Consider the following 18369-nt stretch of genomic DNA (forward strand, 5'->3'; position numbering starts at 1 on the left):
CAAAGGGACACATGCACCCACATGTTTATAGAAGCAATGTCCACTATAACCAAACTATGGAAAGAGCCCAGATGTCCATCAACAGATGAATGGATAAAGATATGGTGTATATATACAATGGAATATTAGCCATCAAAAAGAATGAAATCTTGCCAATTACAATGATGTGGATAGAACTAGGGGGTATTATGTTTAGTAAAATAAGTCAATCAGAGAAGGACAAATACCAAATGATTTCACTCATATGTGGAATTTAATAAACAAAACAGATGAACATCAGGGAAGGGAGGGAAAAATAAAATAAGATAAAAACAGAGGGTGAGGCAAACTATAGGGAACAAACTGGAGGGGAGGCAGGTGGGGAGATGGGGTAATTGGGTGATGGTCATTAAGGAGGGCACTTGATGTAATAAGCACTGGGTGTTATATGCAACTGATGAATCACTAAATCCTACCTCTGAAACTAATAATGCACTATATGTTAACCAACTTGAATTTAAAAAAATGTTAAAAATAGATCTACCCTGTGATCCAGCAATTGCACTACTGGGTATTTACCCAAAGAATACAAAAACACTAATTCAAAGTGATACATGCAGCCCTATTTATAGCAGCATGATTTACAATGGCCAGGATATGAAAGCAGCCCATTTGTCCATGAATTTACGAATGGATAAACAAGATGTGAGATAGCTACATCTATACCTATATATAATGGAATATTATTCAGCCATAAAACAGAGTGAAATCTTGCCAATTATAATGACATGGATCTACTAGAGTGTATAATGCTAGTGAAACAAGTCAGGCAGAGAAAGGCAAATCCCATATGATTTCACTCATGTGTAATTTAAGAAACAAAACAGATGAGCAAAGGGGAAAAAAGAGAGGGAAATACAAATTAAGAAACAGACTCTTAACCGTAGAGAAGAAACTGATGGCTACCAGAGGGGAGTGGAGAGGGCAGATGAGTTAAACAGGTGATGGGGATTAAGGAGTTCACTTATCATGATGAGCACAGGGTGATTTATGGAATTTTTGAATCACTATATTATACACAGAAACCTAATATTACACTGTATGCTAACTAACTGGAATTAAAATAAAAACTTAAAAAAAAGTAGTCATGCCAAAAAAGTTTATTCTATATAGAACAGTCTAGTGCTGTGTTATCCAATAGAACATTCTATGATGATGGAAATGTACTGTATTTGCACTGTCCAATACAGTCACTACTAGCTACATGTGGCTATTGGGAACTTGAAATGAGGTCAGTGAGATGGAGCAACTGAATTTTTAAATTTAAGTTAATCTTCATAAAGCAATTTAAATTCAAATATTTATATGTGGCTAGTGGCTACCACACTGGAAATGTAGCTCTAGAGTCTAGGCCTATCTTCTAAGTTACAGGAAGTGGGAGATGGCAGAACATGTTAAATGACACCATGGGGAAAGAATCAGACAAATCCATAGGGGGAAGTTTTGTAAGACAATAATACTGGAGTTCTCAGAAAGTCAATGCCATAAAAACAAAATAAAAAACAAAAAACAAAAAACAGGTGGGGACAGGGGGATTATCTTAGGTGAGAAGAGATGAACAAAATATAAAGCATTCACCTGGATTGGATCCTGACTGAAAAACAACAACAACAACAATACAAACCTAAAGGACAGATACAACATAGTATTACAAAATCATTGTTAGTTTTCTCAGGTATGATATTGGTATTGTAATTATGTGGCAGGATATTATTTTTAGATGATGCATAATGAAGCATTTATGAGCAAAGGGTCATATTGTCTACAACTCACTTTCAAACGATGCAGCAGATGTATGTGTACGTATGTGTGAAGAGAGAGAGAGAAACCTAAAGCAGATAAAATTTTTTTTAATAGTCCTATCTTACATGATATCTCTTCTAAGAGAGTAGAAAATGTATCTATTGAACTGAGTGACTTACAAGATTTCCAAGCAGAATCTTAAAGATGCTGCCTGGCTGCTTCTTACTCTTTAGAGTACAGGCATGCCTTGTTTTATTATAGTTTGCTTTATTATGCTTTGCAGATATTGGATTTTTTACAAATTGAAGGTCTGTGGCAACCTCATGTCAAGCTAGTCTATTAGCACCAGTAGCATTTGCTCAATTCATATCTCTAGGTCATTGGTAATTCTCAGAATGTTTCAAACTGTTTCATCATTATTATATTTGCTATGGTGACTTTTGATCAGGGATTGACTTGCTGAATGCTGAGATGATGGCTAACAATATTTTTTAACAATAAAGTATTTTTTTAAGATTTTATTTATTTTTTGACAGAGAGAGAGAGAGACAGCGAGAGAGGGAACACAAGTAGGGGGATTGGGAGAGGGAAAAGCAGGCTTCCCACTGAGCAGGGAACCCAATGAGGGGCTCGATCCCAGGACCCTGGGATCATGACCTGAGCTGAAGGCAGATGCTTAACGAATGAGCCACCCCGGCGTCCCAACAATAAAGTATTTTTAATTAAGGTATGTACATTATCTTTTTTAGAAAAAAAGCTATTGTGCACTTAATAGACTTCAGTATAGTGTAATCATATTTTTTATATGCACTGGGATACCAAAACATCCATTTGGCTCGCTTTATTGTGATATTTGCTTTATTGAAGTGGTCTGGAACCTAATCTGCAATATCTCCAAGGTATGCCTGCAAAATGTATGAGCTGAGAAAGAAGCTAAACAGAGGACTCTCAAAGGGGTCAGGACTTGCTGGTTTTGGAAATTCTCAGACCTCTAGTTGGCAAATAATGTTAAAATTAAGAAATAGTTTCCAAGCAAAGATAAAATTCAGGGTATTGTCAGAAAACTATGGTATAAAGATGGAAGGCATGAGTGTAGCTATAAAATCTTTTTTTAGGAGTTGTCTTAAAAGAAACTTCTAGGGTCAAACCTCAGACAATTGTTCAGATAAACAAGAGCATAAAACCTGAAGGTCATTGTATTTAACAACCTAACAGAAGCTAATGTTGTAATGAGATGAGCATTTAGGAGGCCTGGGGAAGGGATGAGTGTATTTTTCAATTGAAGAAATGTGTATCATGTAGCCAGCTCCAGGGTGGCCCTCAGTGGTCCTGGTCTCCTGATATTTGTGCCCTGGTTTAATCCCCCCACAATGAATACAACACAGTGGAAGTGATGGTATATGACATTTGATGTCTGGCCATAAATGAAAGGCCTTGGCTCTCTTAGATCCTTGCTCTGGGAGATCCATTGGCCATGTCATTTGGACCCTCAAGCAGCTCTATGAAGAGACACCACCCCCCTAATTTATGTTCTTTCCAGACCCAGACATGACCTTATTTGGAAATAGGGTCATTGCAGATGTAATTAGTTAAGATGATGTCTTACTGGAGCAGGGTAGGCCCGTGATCCAATATGACCAGTGTCCTTGTAAGAGTTAAAAAAGGAGCACAGACTGGGGCACCTGGGGGCTCAGTCCGTTAAGCATCTAACTCTTGATTTAGGCTCAGTTCATGATCTCAGGGTCATGAGATCAAGCTCCATCTCAGGCACTGTGCTGGGTGTGGAGCCTGCTTAGGATTCTCTCTCTCTCAAAATAAAATAAGATGAAAACAGAGAGGGAGGCAAACCGTAAGATCTTAACTATAGGAAACAAACTAAGAGTTGCTGGAGGGGTGGTGGGTGGGGTGATGGGCATTAAGGAGGGCACTTGAAGTAATGAGCACGAGGTGTTGTAGGCAACTGATGAATCACTGAGTTCTACCTCTGAAACTAATAATACAGTATATGTTAATTAAATTGAATTTAAATAAAAAAGTTTTTAAAAAGATTCTCTCTGCCTCCCTCTCCCTCTGCCCCTCCCCGCCCACTCACATGCACACACATATTACTCTCTGTCTGTCTAAAAAAAAAAGGCACACATGCACACGGTAGAACACACGTGAAGACAGAAGCAGGAATTGGAGTGATGTATCTGCAAGGCCAAGAGTGCCAAGGATGGATGGCAATAGCAGAAGCCACGAGAAAGCAGTGGACCAGATCTCTAGATCTCTCAGAGGGAGCATGGCTCTGAAAACACTGTGACTTCAGATTTCTAGCCTCCAGAACTGTGAGAGAACAAAGCTATTGTTCTAAGTCACCCAGATTGTGGAACTTTGTGTGCCAGCGCCAGGAAATGAATACAGACCGTAAGTGAGGCCTCCTGCCAGCAGTAGCACCAAACTGACAGCCAAGTGGGTGAGCCATCTTGGAAGTGTTCCTCCAGCTCCAGGTGACATCTAATTGCAACCTCATAGGAGACCCTGAGCCAGAATTGCTCAGCTAAGTTGATCGTGAATTTCTGTCCTATGGACACAAATATGTTTATTGTTATTTTAACCCACTAAACTTTGGGGTAACTTGTTACACAGCAATAGATCAGTAATACTGTAAGGATCTTGCGGGAAGGCCATACCTTTCAATGAATAAATAAGTTCACTTACATATTTGATAAATTATGTGCTCTGGTCTAGAGCTTTGATGATGGTTTGGACACTTGTCTTGAGTGATCAACTGAAACAGATTATCAGAAACAGCAGTTTGGGAAAATGGCACGGCCTTAAGCACGGTTGAAGGACTATAATTCCATTCCACAGGCGCTGAATCCTGAGCTATTCATTCTTGGCTTTCCTCTGAACACTGCTTTTCTTTCAGTTCTTTCCAAGAGACACGTCCCTTCCTCTCTAACCTTATTCCTTCTTGTCCAGCCACTAGTCTTCTGTGTCAGAGTCCTGGTTTCCCACCATTCTTCTCCAAATCATTGTATCTCCATGGTCCCAATTTCAGTTAGATCCCAATTATAGGAAATTTTTAAAAATACATCAGAACAAGGATTAGAATTATGAACCCTTAGGTACCCATCACAAACCATCAAAAATTATAAGTTCATGACTAATCTTGTGTTATCCATCTATATTACTTGTGACCCTTTCCTACACTATTTTGAAGCAAATGTCAGACATTTTGTCTATAATTATTTAAGCATATAGCATTATCACACTTAAACTCAACAATCATTCTTTAATATCTTTAAAGATCCAATGAATATTTACATTGTTCCTGATTGTCTTGCAGTTTCTTAAAATAAATTTATTTGCATCAGGATTCAAATAAAGTCATACCATGAAATGGATTTCTAAATCTCTTTGAATCTGCAGGTTTCCTTTCCATCTCTTTTTTATCTTTTTGTAAAACAAACCAGGTTATTTATCCTGCAGATATATCCACAGTCTGGAGTTTGCTAAAAGCATCTCCATGATATTGGTATTTCTTATAAACTAGTAAATAGAGAAGCTTGATAAGATTCAGATCCTTTTTTTTGTTTTGTTATGAAGGTCTACTTGAGAAGTGGTGGTGTATATTTCTATCAGAAGGTATATAAAATGTCTACTTGTCTCCAGATAGCCATTGATGATCATTGCCTAGACTCACTAATTAATTAAGGGGCAAAGCAGTAACATTTACATTCTATTGTTCCCTCCAATGTATAATAGGGTGAATCTGTGAGAACCATGCTTGTTTGAATAGGGTATAAAACAAGAATATGAAGCTCATGTGCATGATCGAAATGCTTCAATTTTGAGCACATCTTTTAGCTGCTGCTTTGTTGTCTCTGTCCACTAAACTTACTAAGCTTTAGATGCTTTGCTGTCACTGTACGGCTCATCCTAACGGCTTGTCTTCCTTCACTACCCTTACCCTTCAGCAAGAATGGAAATTAGCTCCATTTTTATCCTGGACCTTGAAATATCCGATGCTACTCCCATTAATTTGGGTCTGGTTGAATCTCTGCCCTACAACTCAGTTACATTGGGCAGCTCTCCTGATCCTGAGTTGTCTCATAGCTAGTAAAATGTGGCTCAGAAACCTCTGCACAGACTTATGTCAGGCCTGAGTGGGGTAATTGAATGCAATGATGCTTATCAAGTGCTTCACACAGTGCCCGGCTCAATAAATGATCGATATTACTACCATACATTAGAACTGAAATGCACTCAAGTGATTAAGCCCAGTAAAGATATGAGAGCCTAGAAGAAAGAATGTGAAGAATCCCTATTGTTATATCTCTTGAGTGGGCCACTGGGAACATTACCCATAACTCCGAAGGTGCTAGTTTTAAATTAAATACCACATCTTTCTGGAAAGAGTTAGCCATATGTGGGGTGTGTGTGTGCTGAAGCTGCAGCACCTAAGTGGGAGGAGCAAGCAACTCCCTGAGAAAAGGTCTTGTGATTACCGGAAGAAGCAGGCCAGTGGTGCTGGAATGGGAAAATGATGATGATATCTGCCTTACCTGGCTTACTTCTGGGGTAGTGCCAGCTCAGAAGCATTATTAAAAACTTCTTTCCTTAGAGAATCATTCCTAATTTTTAAAGGTGACATTGATTTTGTGAACGTTTGTACTGTGTTAGCTGCTTTGCTCAGATTATTTTATTTAATCCCCCCCAACAACCCTGTAAGGAAGTACTGAATGTGGCAGAGCCCAGACTGGAACCCAGAGAGTCTGACATTAGAGACTATTCTTATCTCAGGGCCTGTAAATGTTGATGAGATATTGAATAAAATGTACCGCCATCTCCCCAGGGCACTTCAATTTTACAGCTTCTCTCTGGATGTGGAATACAGGAATTTCAGGTGTCAGCATATGTCTGTAAGGTTGAATACTTTTCGAAGCAGGGGAGGTCGAGGGGGGAGGGAGGGTGGCTGGCTTTGCGGCTGTGCTGCAGGCCCACTGCAGCTCCCATTTCCTTTCTCCTTCCCGCACCCCTAGCCACCTAGCTTCTGTTCTTACTGACCTTCCAGGTCTATTCTTTCAGAAATGGCTAATATTTGTGATGGTAAAACGATTGAGAAACTATGGTGTTTTGCAAACACTTGACTTCTTCATTTATGAATTTTCCCATTTGACAAAACTAGCAGGCTTTCCACAGGGGACGAAATCACAAAATTAAGATGTTAGCAAGATAATTCAATGTAAGAAAGATTCAGAAAGCCAGAGTGGTCTGGGGTGTGCCGTGCGGCAAGCAGCGCCCGTCTTTCACTAGTCCCTGTTTGAACCCATGATAGTGATGCTGACAATTGAGTAAAAAGAAGTTTAAAATCTGCTCAATCTGTGATGATCATGGTGGCTGGGCAGTGCTTAGTATAGCTTAGGAAGAGTCCCAGAAAAATTATGGAGATAAAAACTCTCGGGGGCTCAAAAATATTGAGCCATTCCTGGCCTTTCAAGCCAGCCAGGGAACCTTGGGTGAGTGAAGCTGCAAGGTTGAGGGGCACACTTGGGCTCCCTCCCAAGGTCTGCTGGAGTGCAGCATGCCCTCCCTCAACCCCCAGTTTATTTTGATAAAGAGAATGAGATCAGCAGGGGAGGAAACAGCCACGCATTTGGGGAAGCCAAAAAGCAGATGGATGAGTGATTAATGACTGAGCAGGGGAAGGCTGAGGGAAGGAGGAGCAAAGGGAGTCCAGAGCCCCCAGGAAGGAGAGCAAGAGGTACCTGGTCAGTTACCCGGACCCTGCCCAAGGCTGTGGGACTGACAGCTCCAGGGCCTCTGGGTGGCAGTGAGGAGATTGAGTCTAGTTGGTTTAAACCTAGTCAGCTCTCCAGGTGCTTCCCGCACCTACCCAATGGCATCACAGCCCCCTCCCCAACCCTCGCACAAAATTGAAAACTTTTTTTCTGAAAAGAGTTCTGGTCTTTGGCCCAGAGGACACTAGATCTAGCTGAAGGTCAGCCTGCCATCTGATGACGGTGGCCACCCAGCTTCCTGCCCCTACTTCCTTCTGCCACCTGCAGAAGGTCATCTCAGTAGGCACTGACCCCCGCAGTTCCCCAACAGAGAGGTCGATGAGATCATACCACATGGACCAGAATTTCCATCAGCTTCAGTCTCTTCAAAACTCAGCAGTTTTTGAGTTGAGGGAGTTAAGAAGGCACAGTAGCAGGGAGACCCTATGCTTGCCTCGTCCCTCAAACACAGCTAGATAAATATCAAGTCATTCTGAACACCCAAGAAATCAATCTGAGGACTGAGAGAACAAACTGCACAACTAGAGGGAGAAAAGAGGCCACTTTGCGGAAGATAGGAGATGCAGAGACTCATAATTTGGGGAAGAAAAGGATCATGGGTGCTGCCGAGGGAAGGGAGCCCTGATCATGGAGAGAGGAGAGAGAGAGAGAGAGAGAGAGCGAGAGAGATAAAACATGCACAGCACACAGGGAATTGCACAAGAAAAATACTTTCTCAAACCGTTGACTGGGAAAAGAAGAGGGGCTGATTATCATGAGTTTTTACAATCAGTGGACCTCAAAGACTGAATAGAAGTCCATGCCATGGCCAGTGTGGAGCCTGGGATGTGCAGCGTTGTTCCTGTGGAGAAAGAGGGCAGAGGCCTGGGAGCAGACAGCATGGTCTCTGGATCCCCTGGGACACACTGGGAGCGATAGTTCCCCTTTTTGGAGTGCATTTGGGAGGTGTGGCACTGTCTCTCAAGGGACAGAAGAGCCAGTGGGTGCCATTGCATTCATTAGCACAAGGGCAGAGACACCTGCTAACGGCAGCTAACCTGGATGCCTGCGTTTTGCTGTGCTTTACCCTAAACTCCAACCTCCTGTGTGTTGGTGTGATTACCCTTCTGGGACAAACTGGCACCAGCCGCAGCGCCGTGAGACCCGCCCCCCAGAGGATCAGCATGGGTCCACGCTGCCCTGGGCCCCTAAAATGTGGAGTTTTGAAACTCAGCCTGTGTGCCTGAGATAAAACACAAGTGCACTGAACTACCAGCCCAGACAGAGACAGGGTGAACGCAGGGATCTGAGGGATCCCCGGAACACACGAGTGGAGATTGTTTGCTCTTCTGTGAGGGCTTCCTGTATAGCGGAGGGTACAAACTCCCCGCTCTGGGACAGGGGAGCAGCCTGGCACCATTTTTCTCCCCACCCATCAGCACAGACTTCAGTGAGCAGCACAGCACCCACAGTGGGGACTTGAGCCTCTTCTGCCATGCCCTGCCCCCTGAGTTCTGCAGGTGCTTCTGTACCAGGGCAAGTGTTCAGGTTGGCTCCCCCTATCACTTGGGTGGGGGTGGGATGTACTTGAGGGAATTCAGGATCTCTTCCTTGTTGGCAGTCTCCTGATGCCGGAACCGTTTGCCTGGGAAGCCGGGTTTGACCAGGCCCTGGGCCCAAGACCCCGCTACAGCTCCTTCATGTGGCACCACATTCTCCATGAGCGGCACCTTGCCCCACAGAGAACCCAGCCAGCAGGCACAGAGAGAAGGCTTGCATGGAGCCATGAGAGTGCACACGGTGGGCTATGGGACAAGGGTGCAGAGCTGTGTCCTTGCTGATTTTCTGCTTAGATGATCTGTCCATTGCTGCGGGTGGGGTGTTAAAATACCCTATTAGTATTGTATTATTATCAATGAGTTTCTTTGTGTTTGTTTTTAATTGATTTATATATTTGGGTGCTCCCAAGTTGGGGGCATAAATATTTACAGTTGTTAGATCTTCTTGTTGGATAGATTATTATGAAGATATAGTGCCCTCCTTCATCTCTTGCTATAATCCTTGGTTTAAGGGGCGCCTGGGTGGCTCAGTCGTTGAGCGTCAGCCTTCGGCTCAGGTCATAATCCCAGGGTCCTGGGATCGAGCCCCGCATTGGGCTCCCTGCTCTGCGGGAAGCCTGCTTCTCCCTCTCTGACTCCCCCTGCTTGTGTTCCCCCTCTCTCTCTCCCCCTCTCTCTAATAAATAAAAAAAAAAAAAAAAAAAAAAAAATAAATAAATAAAATCAAATCCTTGGTTTAAAATCTAGTTTGTCTGATATAAGTATGGCTACTCTGGCTTCCTTTTGATGTCCATTACATGATAAATGTTTTTCCATTTCCTCACTTTCAATCTGCAGATGTCTTTAATGAGTCTCTTGTAGGCAGCATATAGAAGGGTCTTGTTTTTTTTATCCTTTTTGACACCCTATGTCTGTTGATTGGAGCACTTAGTCCATTTACATTCAGAGTGATTACTGATAGATATGACTTAGTGTCAGAGGCAATGCCGGAAGCTAGATGACAGTGCAGCAATGCCTTGAAATTTCAGCAGAAAAGTGATTTCCAGTCCAGAATTCTATAAACAATCTGTGATTTAAGTGTCAGAGCAGAACAAAGACATCTTTCAGGCGTGCAAGGTCTCACAACATTTAGCCCAGGTGCCAAGAGGAAATGTGCTCCTCCTTCCCACTCCTCCTTCCCGACTCAGGGCCTAACTTATCCCCCTTTTAGTCCCCAACAGCTGATACAGTCTGTGATAACTTCCTCTGTAAAGAAGTGGTTTGAAAAGCCGGCCTCATCCATTCTTGGGACCATGGGGAATATTTATGATTATGGGAGGATGTGTGATTGCGTTGCTTGGTACATGTTTTATTCTCTTGCGGGCAGTACTTTAAAGGGTGGGGTGAACTCCATTGACATGTGACCTGCACTGCTTCTGTCTAGTGAAGATCCTGTGAAGGCCACGACAGGCCACCTGATACAGAACTGGGAAGATCTCTGTGGGTCACTAAACAAAGAATAGGCCAGCGAAGTAGAGGACCCAACCTCTCTCACCTTTCAGATTTGTCATAGGCCTGAAATTGTTGCTTGGTTACTCCTGGCCCCTATGGGATTTCCTCCCCTTGAAAGACCCTGGGGCAGTGAGGTGCGCATGCACGCGCGCGCGCACACGCACAAGTTGCAGGAAGCTCCAGCATTGTCATGAAGCATGGGATTTGGGAGCTGGACAGTTCTGGGTTTTCATTCTACTACTTAGGAGAGTGAGCCTGTTTCCTCACATTTTAAAAGCACTACACCAACACCTTCACTTGCCCCAACAGAGCACTCACATGTGGCTAGACACTTTCTCTACTTATTTCATTTTAATCCTCCCACCAACCAAATGAAGTTGTCCTGATTATTGTCCTGATTTTCTGGAAACAAAACAAAACAAAACTTGAGGCTCAGGAAATTTCTTGTCTAAGTTCACACAAGCGGTTGAATTCAGAGGTAAACATAGGCATTCAGCTTCCCAACCCCCAGTACATATGCCCCTTGGTGGCTGGGACCAGCCTCATCATCATGCCAGAGGGCGTCATACTGCACAGCTGGGTGATTACTTACCTGGGGTCCTCTCCTGCCAAACCTGGAAGACGCACACCGCCTTCTTCACCCAGGAGGCTTACTGCCCCCACCCCCCAATGCAGAGGAGCTGTCTGATGTCCTATTAAGGGAGGGCCTCCCCTGCATCTGAGCTCAATGCTACTCGCTCCCAGCAGGTGTTCACCAAGCAGGACCGTGAATGCAGGAGGCCGGTATCCATGACCGTTCGTCAGTTCACTCTCAGCACTTAGCCCAATGCCTGGCACACTGTAGGTGTGCAATTAAACGCGTGCTGAATGAAGCACTCAAGCCTCCCACCTCTTAAGTGGGAGGGGAAAATGGGTGCAGTGGTATTTGTGAGGCAACTGGACCTCATAATAGCCCCAAGCATCTGGGATCACTGGTGCTTCTAGCGATCCAGCTCCAGGGAGCCAGTCTTGGTTAAAACGGGGCCTTGAAGGAGACTGCAACCTTGCTCTGATCAGGAAGGGCAATGATGCAACACAGCCTTCCAGGGCCATGGGCCCGTTGAGGAGCAGGCTGACGGGCATCAGGAGGTGACAGTCATTTTGAAAATTGACAGCTGACTCTCCTCAAGTCAACGTGATATGGAAAAGTTGAGACCTGAAGGTAGCATCTTCCACCGTGATAGGGGTCTTCCTAAATGCGCGGGTGCCTTGTGATTCCAGATACCCCTGCCATGCCCATCTTCCACAGCATCCCTGCTCCCTGTTTTGAAACCCAGCTTGCTAACATGCATTCTTTACTCCAGAACCTGAACTTTTTACCTTTTGGAGTCAAAGGCCACTTCAAAGCTCTGATGAAACTAGGAACCCTCTCTCCGGATAAATATTCATATGCATATGCACAAAAAACATTGCACACACCTAGGATCCCCAAAACAACCATGGCCCCAGCCCCCCCTACAAACCTAGCCTCATGCCGGACTTAAGGCCCAGGAAAGGAAGAGACCCTCTAAGCTGCAGCAGAGAGCCTGGGATGGAGTAAGGACAGTCTGTCAAAATGTTCAGGGAACCTGGACTTTAAATTTGGATCACTGCTCTTGTGAATTCAGCAAATGAAGTAATAGACGCTAAAAGCACTACACAATTACACTAACGGTTGCAGTCCCCCAACCCAGCCTGGAGGGCAGTAAGCTCGAGCAGGTGACAAGGACAGAGAAGGAGGCCCTGTTCCTCCTTCCCTAGGCATGTGCTCTTGTGCAAGGCCTCTCCCAGGTTTCAATTCTTACTTTCTGTAGGGGGCACCTAGGGGAAGGGGTATTGGGTGCAAGAGAGTATGACCAATGGCAAAACCCGCCTGTCCTCCATTCTAGCGGTTATCCTGGGCAAGGCTGTCAGCTTTCTCGGTTGTAAAACAGGGATAACAGTGCCCACCTCCAGCAGTGTTGTCACCATTTGTCACCGTTAAGGACGGTGAGGGCAAAGGCCCGTCACACTAAGCCAGCTAAATATAGGCTGCTCTTAGCATCATTGTCCAGCTTTCAGGAAGCCTTGGGATTAAAAAAAAGAACGCATGTGTGGATACCTTGTTATCGTTCTAATGAATTATTCAGTACCTCGTGATGTGGGCAATTGCCACATTTTTAAGTGAAGAATGAAATCTTCAGAATGGGGACCAATGCTCCCACCCAACCTCACTCTCAAATGCAGACGGAGGTGAGAACGAATGAAGAGCCCGCAAGTCGCCATCCGCGAAACTGTCTTTACTAACAAAACCAAAGAACCCCACACACTTTTTGTGGCCATCAACTTTTTTTTTCTTTCAAATTTTAAAATGGTATTGTGCACACAGTTTTTAAATTTAGACACATTTTGGAGATCACAAACAAATCAAGAGATCACTGTGAGATGTTCTGAGATCTGAATTCCAACACTTAGAATTACTGAACCGACTTCCATTAAGTCTTCTGTTCCTTGAAGTGGATGCCGCTTCTTCTCTGCCTTCAGGGACTGACCCTGGAACCGTCCCTTCTGCAGCAGCTACGTAACAGGTGCTAGGAAGGGGGGTAACGTAGAGTCCGAGAGCTGCGCATCTGTTAACATCTAGTGGGTAAGCAGGAAGGCGTCAACCCGGTTGACTTAAAGAAGGAAACCCCATAAATAAAAGCTCCATTTATTCCACAAACACTTTATCTTTCCCTCCGTACATTAGTTGGAAAGAAGGCTGACACTTAACTTCTCATAGATGGTGAGATGCCCAGGTAAGCGAGTGAGTCTCCCTTGCTGTTTCTGGTCTGGAGACATGTGCCCAGAATCAGGGGCTTTGACGTGCTCCCCCTGGCTGAGGCAGGATGTACTGGGGGTGTCTGGGGGCAACCCCTGTGCAGTCCCACTGGCTTCCCCTGAGGAATTAAGTTTGGGCAAAGCTGTTAGCCGAAGCCTTGAGGCAGGCAAGACCTCCTAAGCTGTGTGTGTGTGGTTTGGAGGAGGTGGGCGGCAAGGGAGGGAGTGTGGGCTCTCCTGCCAAACAGTCCCCCTCAACTGATTCAGGACGGCATATCCTGACTTTAGGAATGGGGTACTGGGCTGCCTGAGAAGTACTGGGCAGGCCCAGGAAGTTGGTTAAAATATAACCATGAGCATTTATGCCCACGGAAGCCATCTACCTAACTTGAGAGAAGATAGTCATGACTTAGAAACAGTGTCTGCAATGAAGGCATCCATGAGGCTTCATTTAGAAAATGAAGGTCCCGGGGCGCCTGGGTGGCTCAGTTGGTTAAGCGTCTGCCTTCGGCTCAGGTCATGGTCCCGGGGTCCTGGGATCGAGCCCCGCATCGGGCTCCCTGTTCTGCTGGAAGCCTGCTTCTCCCTCTGCCACTCCCCCTGCTTGTGTTCCTTCTCTCGCTGTGTCTGTCAAATAAATAAATAAAATCAAAAAAAAAAAAAATGAAGGTCCCATGTTTGGCTGCCAGGCCCACAAAGAAGGTTCAGCAACACCTGACGAACTGCATATGCATGAAGATTTGTCTTCTGTGTGGATATTCTTGCTCTTTTATGAAAGGAGTGGAAACTAGGGCTGATAAGTGATTAGACAGACCCTTACGGACAAGGACCAGACCAGCAGAGAAACCTATCTAGGCTTTTATGACCCGTGCCTTAGCTCACAAGAGGAGAAGTGCCTGGAAAGTCCTAGGCCACTGGTACGGTGATGACAAAACTCTTCTAAAACCTGAAATCCACACGACAGGATTATTGAGAATATGCTAATCCAAATTAATGTCCATCTTTTTAGATAAAACAGGTCAGGCAGATTAATAGCACAATTTTCTTGGTTAGATTATGTTTCCCGTATGTATAAATGCAGACTAGTCCTTTTATTGCTTCATATATTTCAATCAGATGTGAGATTTCAATGACCAAAAATGACCGTATTCCTCCCAAATTTACACTGAGATAACTTATTAAATTTTGAAGTAAGTGTAATTGCAGGGACATGGCAACAAGTGAATATCTGCTTATCTCCATCTGGAATTTTATCCACTGAACTTATAATAGGTTATGATGATGATAAAATTGAGGTGTAGTCTGTTTTAATAATGTAAGCCAAATCTAGAACTGCCAATGCTTAGTCATCCCTACTTGATTTACAATATGGTCATGGCAAGGCTTCCCTTGGGTGTTTTCTGGTATCATGAAGTCCACCGCCCAGGGCACTGGCTGGTTTGGACTGGGACTGACAGGCGCCTCTGGAACTCCACACAGGTTCCCGGAACTTCAGCTGAGAACAGAGCGCCCCAGTAGAGCTGCGATGCATGCCCTCTGGCTTCTGAAAAACACTAAGGGTGAACAAAACACAAAGAGGGAGCGGAGTGTCTGGCGACCTGGTGCAAAGGCTCAACCCACACCCCCCACCCCCAACCATTCCAGCCAAACCCCCCTCTTAATCTGTCTTCTTTCTTTTCGGTTTTAGGAATGGTCTTTCCCTCGTGCTTGTCTGAAAGGTACTCACAGAGAGTGCTGACAAAGTATCATGAGGATATCACCTTAGAGACGCTTTGTGGTATATGAGAGAGACACCGCCTGCCTATTCCCCGTCTGTCAACACAGGAGACCCGTCCCTTGAAATCTTATATACAGAGAAGTGGCTGCCGCCGTGCTCTCGTGTGCGGTCGGCTCCGGGCTCGTGGGGAGGGAAGGGCTTTCTGTTTGGAACAACTTACACCTATAGACAATGCACACCAAGAAACATGCAAATGCTACAGAAGGCCGGAGGTGAAGAATTCATATTTTACACCAGTGAGGGGAACACTGTTACAAAACGCTGACGGGATGGTTTCTGTCATTCATGCTCTAACTTGAGGGTCTTTGCAACAAAGGGGGCCCGTGAAGGTGTCTGCTTCTCTCTCTCTCTCTTTTTTTTTTTTTTTTTTTGGCCTTCTTCAAGATTCACAGTTGGTTCTGTGTCAGGCACTAAGCAATCTGGCTTTTGGTCCAAACAGGTGTCTTAGTAGTCTCTTTACATCTTTTTGTTCCTCTGCGAAGGAGCAAGTTCAAATGCTGGGAACTGGGATGTCTCCGGTGCCAAGATGTCGGAGAGAAAGTGAATCGCGCCAGCCATGCCTGCAACACACAACGTGGATCCTTTTATTCAAGGGCATTAGGGGAGCGTCTGAAACAAAGTGACCTGTAATCACTGCCTGTACCAGGGGCGACAGGGATGATGGAAAAGGTGATGGGGACTTTACAAATGACTTCATAAAAAAACAAAACCAAAACCAAAAAAAAAAACACAAAGAAATCCTTATATTAGCACCCAGCAGATAACAATACCAGTTGTTCTTCCCTTTTTTTTTTTTTTTTTAAATTGGGTTCTGGGCTTTAATCTTGTATCTTGCAACTCTAAGATGATCTCATAGAATGGCCACCTAAAAAGTTACGGGTGCTGCTATTGTGCTATTTCAACTATAAAACTTCCTCTCTCAGAGCTTTATTCCTAGTCCAAACAAAAAGGTAGCATTTTGTATCTTCTTTGAATTTTAAGAATGCCACTTTAATTTTTAAAAACTTTTTAAAGTTTAATTCCAGTAGAGTTAACACACTGTATTAGCTTTAGGTGTACGATGTAATGATGCAACACTTCTCTCCGTTCCTCGGCGCTCCTCACGTGTACTCTTCAGCCCCGTCACCTGTTCCCCGCCCACCTCCCCTCCGGCAACCTTCAGTTTGTTCTCTGTAGTTAAGAGTCTGATTCTTGGTTTGTCTTTCTTTTTATCCCTTTCTTTTGTTTCTTAAATTCCACATATGAGTGAAATCATATGGTGTCTTTCTCTTAGTTTGCTTTAGTACAATACTGTCTAGGTCCATTTATGTTGTTGCAAATGACAAGATTTCATTTTTATGGTTGAATAAATATTCCATTACACACACACACACACACACACACACACACACACACACACACACGAATGCTACTTTAAAATGAACTTTGTTTTCGAGGCGCCTGGTTGGCTCAGTTGGTTAAGCATCTGACTTCAGCTCACGTCATAATCTCAGGGTCTTGGGATGGAGCCCTGTGTTGAGCTCTGTGCTCAGGGGTGAGGTGTGTGTGTGTGTGTGGGGGGGAGAGTCTGTTTGTCTCTGCCCCTCCCCCTGCTCATGCTCTCGCTGAGACTCAAATAAATAAATAGAATCTTAAAAATAAATAAAATGAACTTTGTTTTCATCGAAATCCCCACTGCAAATCACTGTAGTCTGCACCAAGATCGGGCTTTAAATAGACCTACAGGAAGGTGGGCGAGGAAGCCTGCGAGCTGGCTGGCTCCAGCCTCTAGGCCCCTTATCTCCCTTTTCAATCAGAACAATTCCTCCCTTATTGGATTTTTGTTTATAGCTTTTCTTTTGACGTAAAATTTACATGCCCCGAAACACCCAAGTCCTCAGTGGACTCCTCTGAGTCTGACAAATGCACACACTTGTGTAAATCAAACTCCTATCAAGAGATATGGACTATTTCCATCGCCTCCCCACTCTGTGTCCCTCTCTAGCTTACCCCTGCCGCCATCCCGAGCACGGAGTAGTCTGGCCTGTTTCAGAATGTCCTTTGAATGGAACCCCACAGTATATATAGCCTGCTCTGTGTGGTTTCTTCCCTCAATGATTTTGCAATTCATTCACATTTTGTGTGTGTCATTAGCTGTTTTCCTACATTTTGGTTGTTCTCAGACTAACCCTGTAAGTTTTTGTTTGAAGAAAGGGTTCCAGTAGCTTAAGAAATCTGAAAAACACTGACTTATTAGAACCTATTACAAAAAGACGATGACCCATGACACCCTAGAGTGGTCCATTTGTTTTCCTGTTTTGGTGGGGTGGAGCAGCAGATTGACCTCGACGGAGCGCTTGGACAGGAGAAAGCTCCAGAAGGGGTTACCGGTGTCAGTGACCCTTTCAGCCTAGTCGCCTCCACAAAGGCACTAGAAGTACTCTCCACCCACCCCACAAGGATCTACCTAGAGCCCACTTCCAGGCACTTGGGAGGCATAGGGGAACAGATGAATCTAACTTCCCAGCCTTTAGGAAGTTGTACATTCAAAGATTTTGACCTACTCGGACTTTGGAGCTGCCATTAATAGACCTGAATGCACTCCACTGAGAGTTCAGGTATTAACTCTGTTCTATCTAATGCAAATACACTGCATTTTAATGATGTAAAAGACTGAAATTTTTTTCTGAGGATTATTTTTTCATTATGACTGCTTTGAATATTAAAAGGATATTAATCTGCAAAAGATAATGGCAAGTGCTCTATTTTCTGCTTATATTTCTAATATGTGATTAAAAAATATACCCAAGAGCAGAAGCAGAATAGGGCCTATCACTACAGATAATTCAGACATCAGAAGGGAAATAAAGGATTAGCTTTACACACATCAACTTGACACGTAGGTGAAACAGAACAATGTCTCAGAAATACAAACTACTGAAACTTACCATATGTGAAATGGATAACTTGAACAGCCCTATAAACTAGTCCCCACCCAAATCTCTACTCCAAGGTTTCACTGGAGAATTCTACCAAACATTTATGTTAGAATCAACACCAATTCTTCCACCAAGTAATACATTATCTGTTCCAGAAAACAGAAGAGCAAAGGATACTTCTCAATACCGTTTATTAGGTCGGTATTACTCTGATGCCAAAAGCAGGCAAAGATAGTACAAAAAGGGAAAACTCTAGGCCA

The 18369-nt window shown here is 44.0% G+C and overlaps 2 protein-coding genes across 3 annotated transcripts in view; one reads left to right on the top strand and one right to left on the bottom strand.

The window, feature by feature from the left end:
* VOPP1 (VOPP1 WW domain binding protein) overlaps nucleotides 1–15963 on the top strand; it is a 140669-nt gene extending 124706 nt beyond the window's left edge. Inside the window, exon 5 of the mRNA XM_073886910.1 lies at nucleotides 15102–15963. Within this exon, the coding sequence (XP_073743011.1) occupies nucleotides 15102–15199 (98 nt within the window). The 3' untranslated portion in view covers nucleotides 15200–15963. The remainder of the gene's footprint in view (nucleotides 1–15101) is intronic.
* Nucleotides 15397–18369, bottom strand: part of LANCL2 (LanC like glutathione S-transferase 2) — a 57910-nt gene continuing 54937 nt past the window's right edge. For both annotated transcript variants that reach the window (XM_073886908.1, XM_025853149.2), the window contains one exon: nucleotides 15397–15751. In XM_073886908.1, coding sequence (XP_073743009.1) covers nucleotides 15648–15751 — 104 coding nt within the window. In that variant the 3' untranslated portion in view covers nucleotides 15397–15647. The remainder of the gene's footprint in view (nucleotides 15752–18369) is intronic.

This window comes from Callorhinus ursinus, unplaced genomic scaffold (genome assembly GCF_003265705.2).
Source record: "Callorhinus ursinus isolate GAN/ISIS: 27379988/994484 unplaced genomic scaffold, GSC_fseal_2.0 scaffold73, whole genome shotgun sequence".
NCBI classification, from domain to species: domain Eukaryota; kingdom Metazoa; phylum Chordata; class Mammalia; order Carnivora; family Otariidae; genus Callorhinus; species Callorhinus ursinus.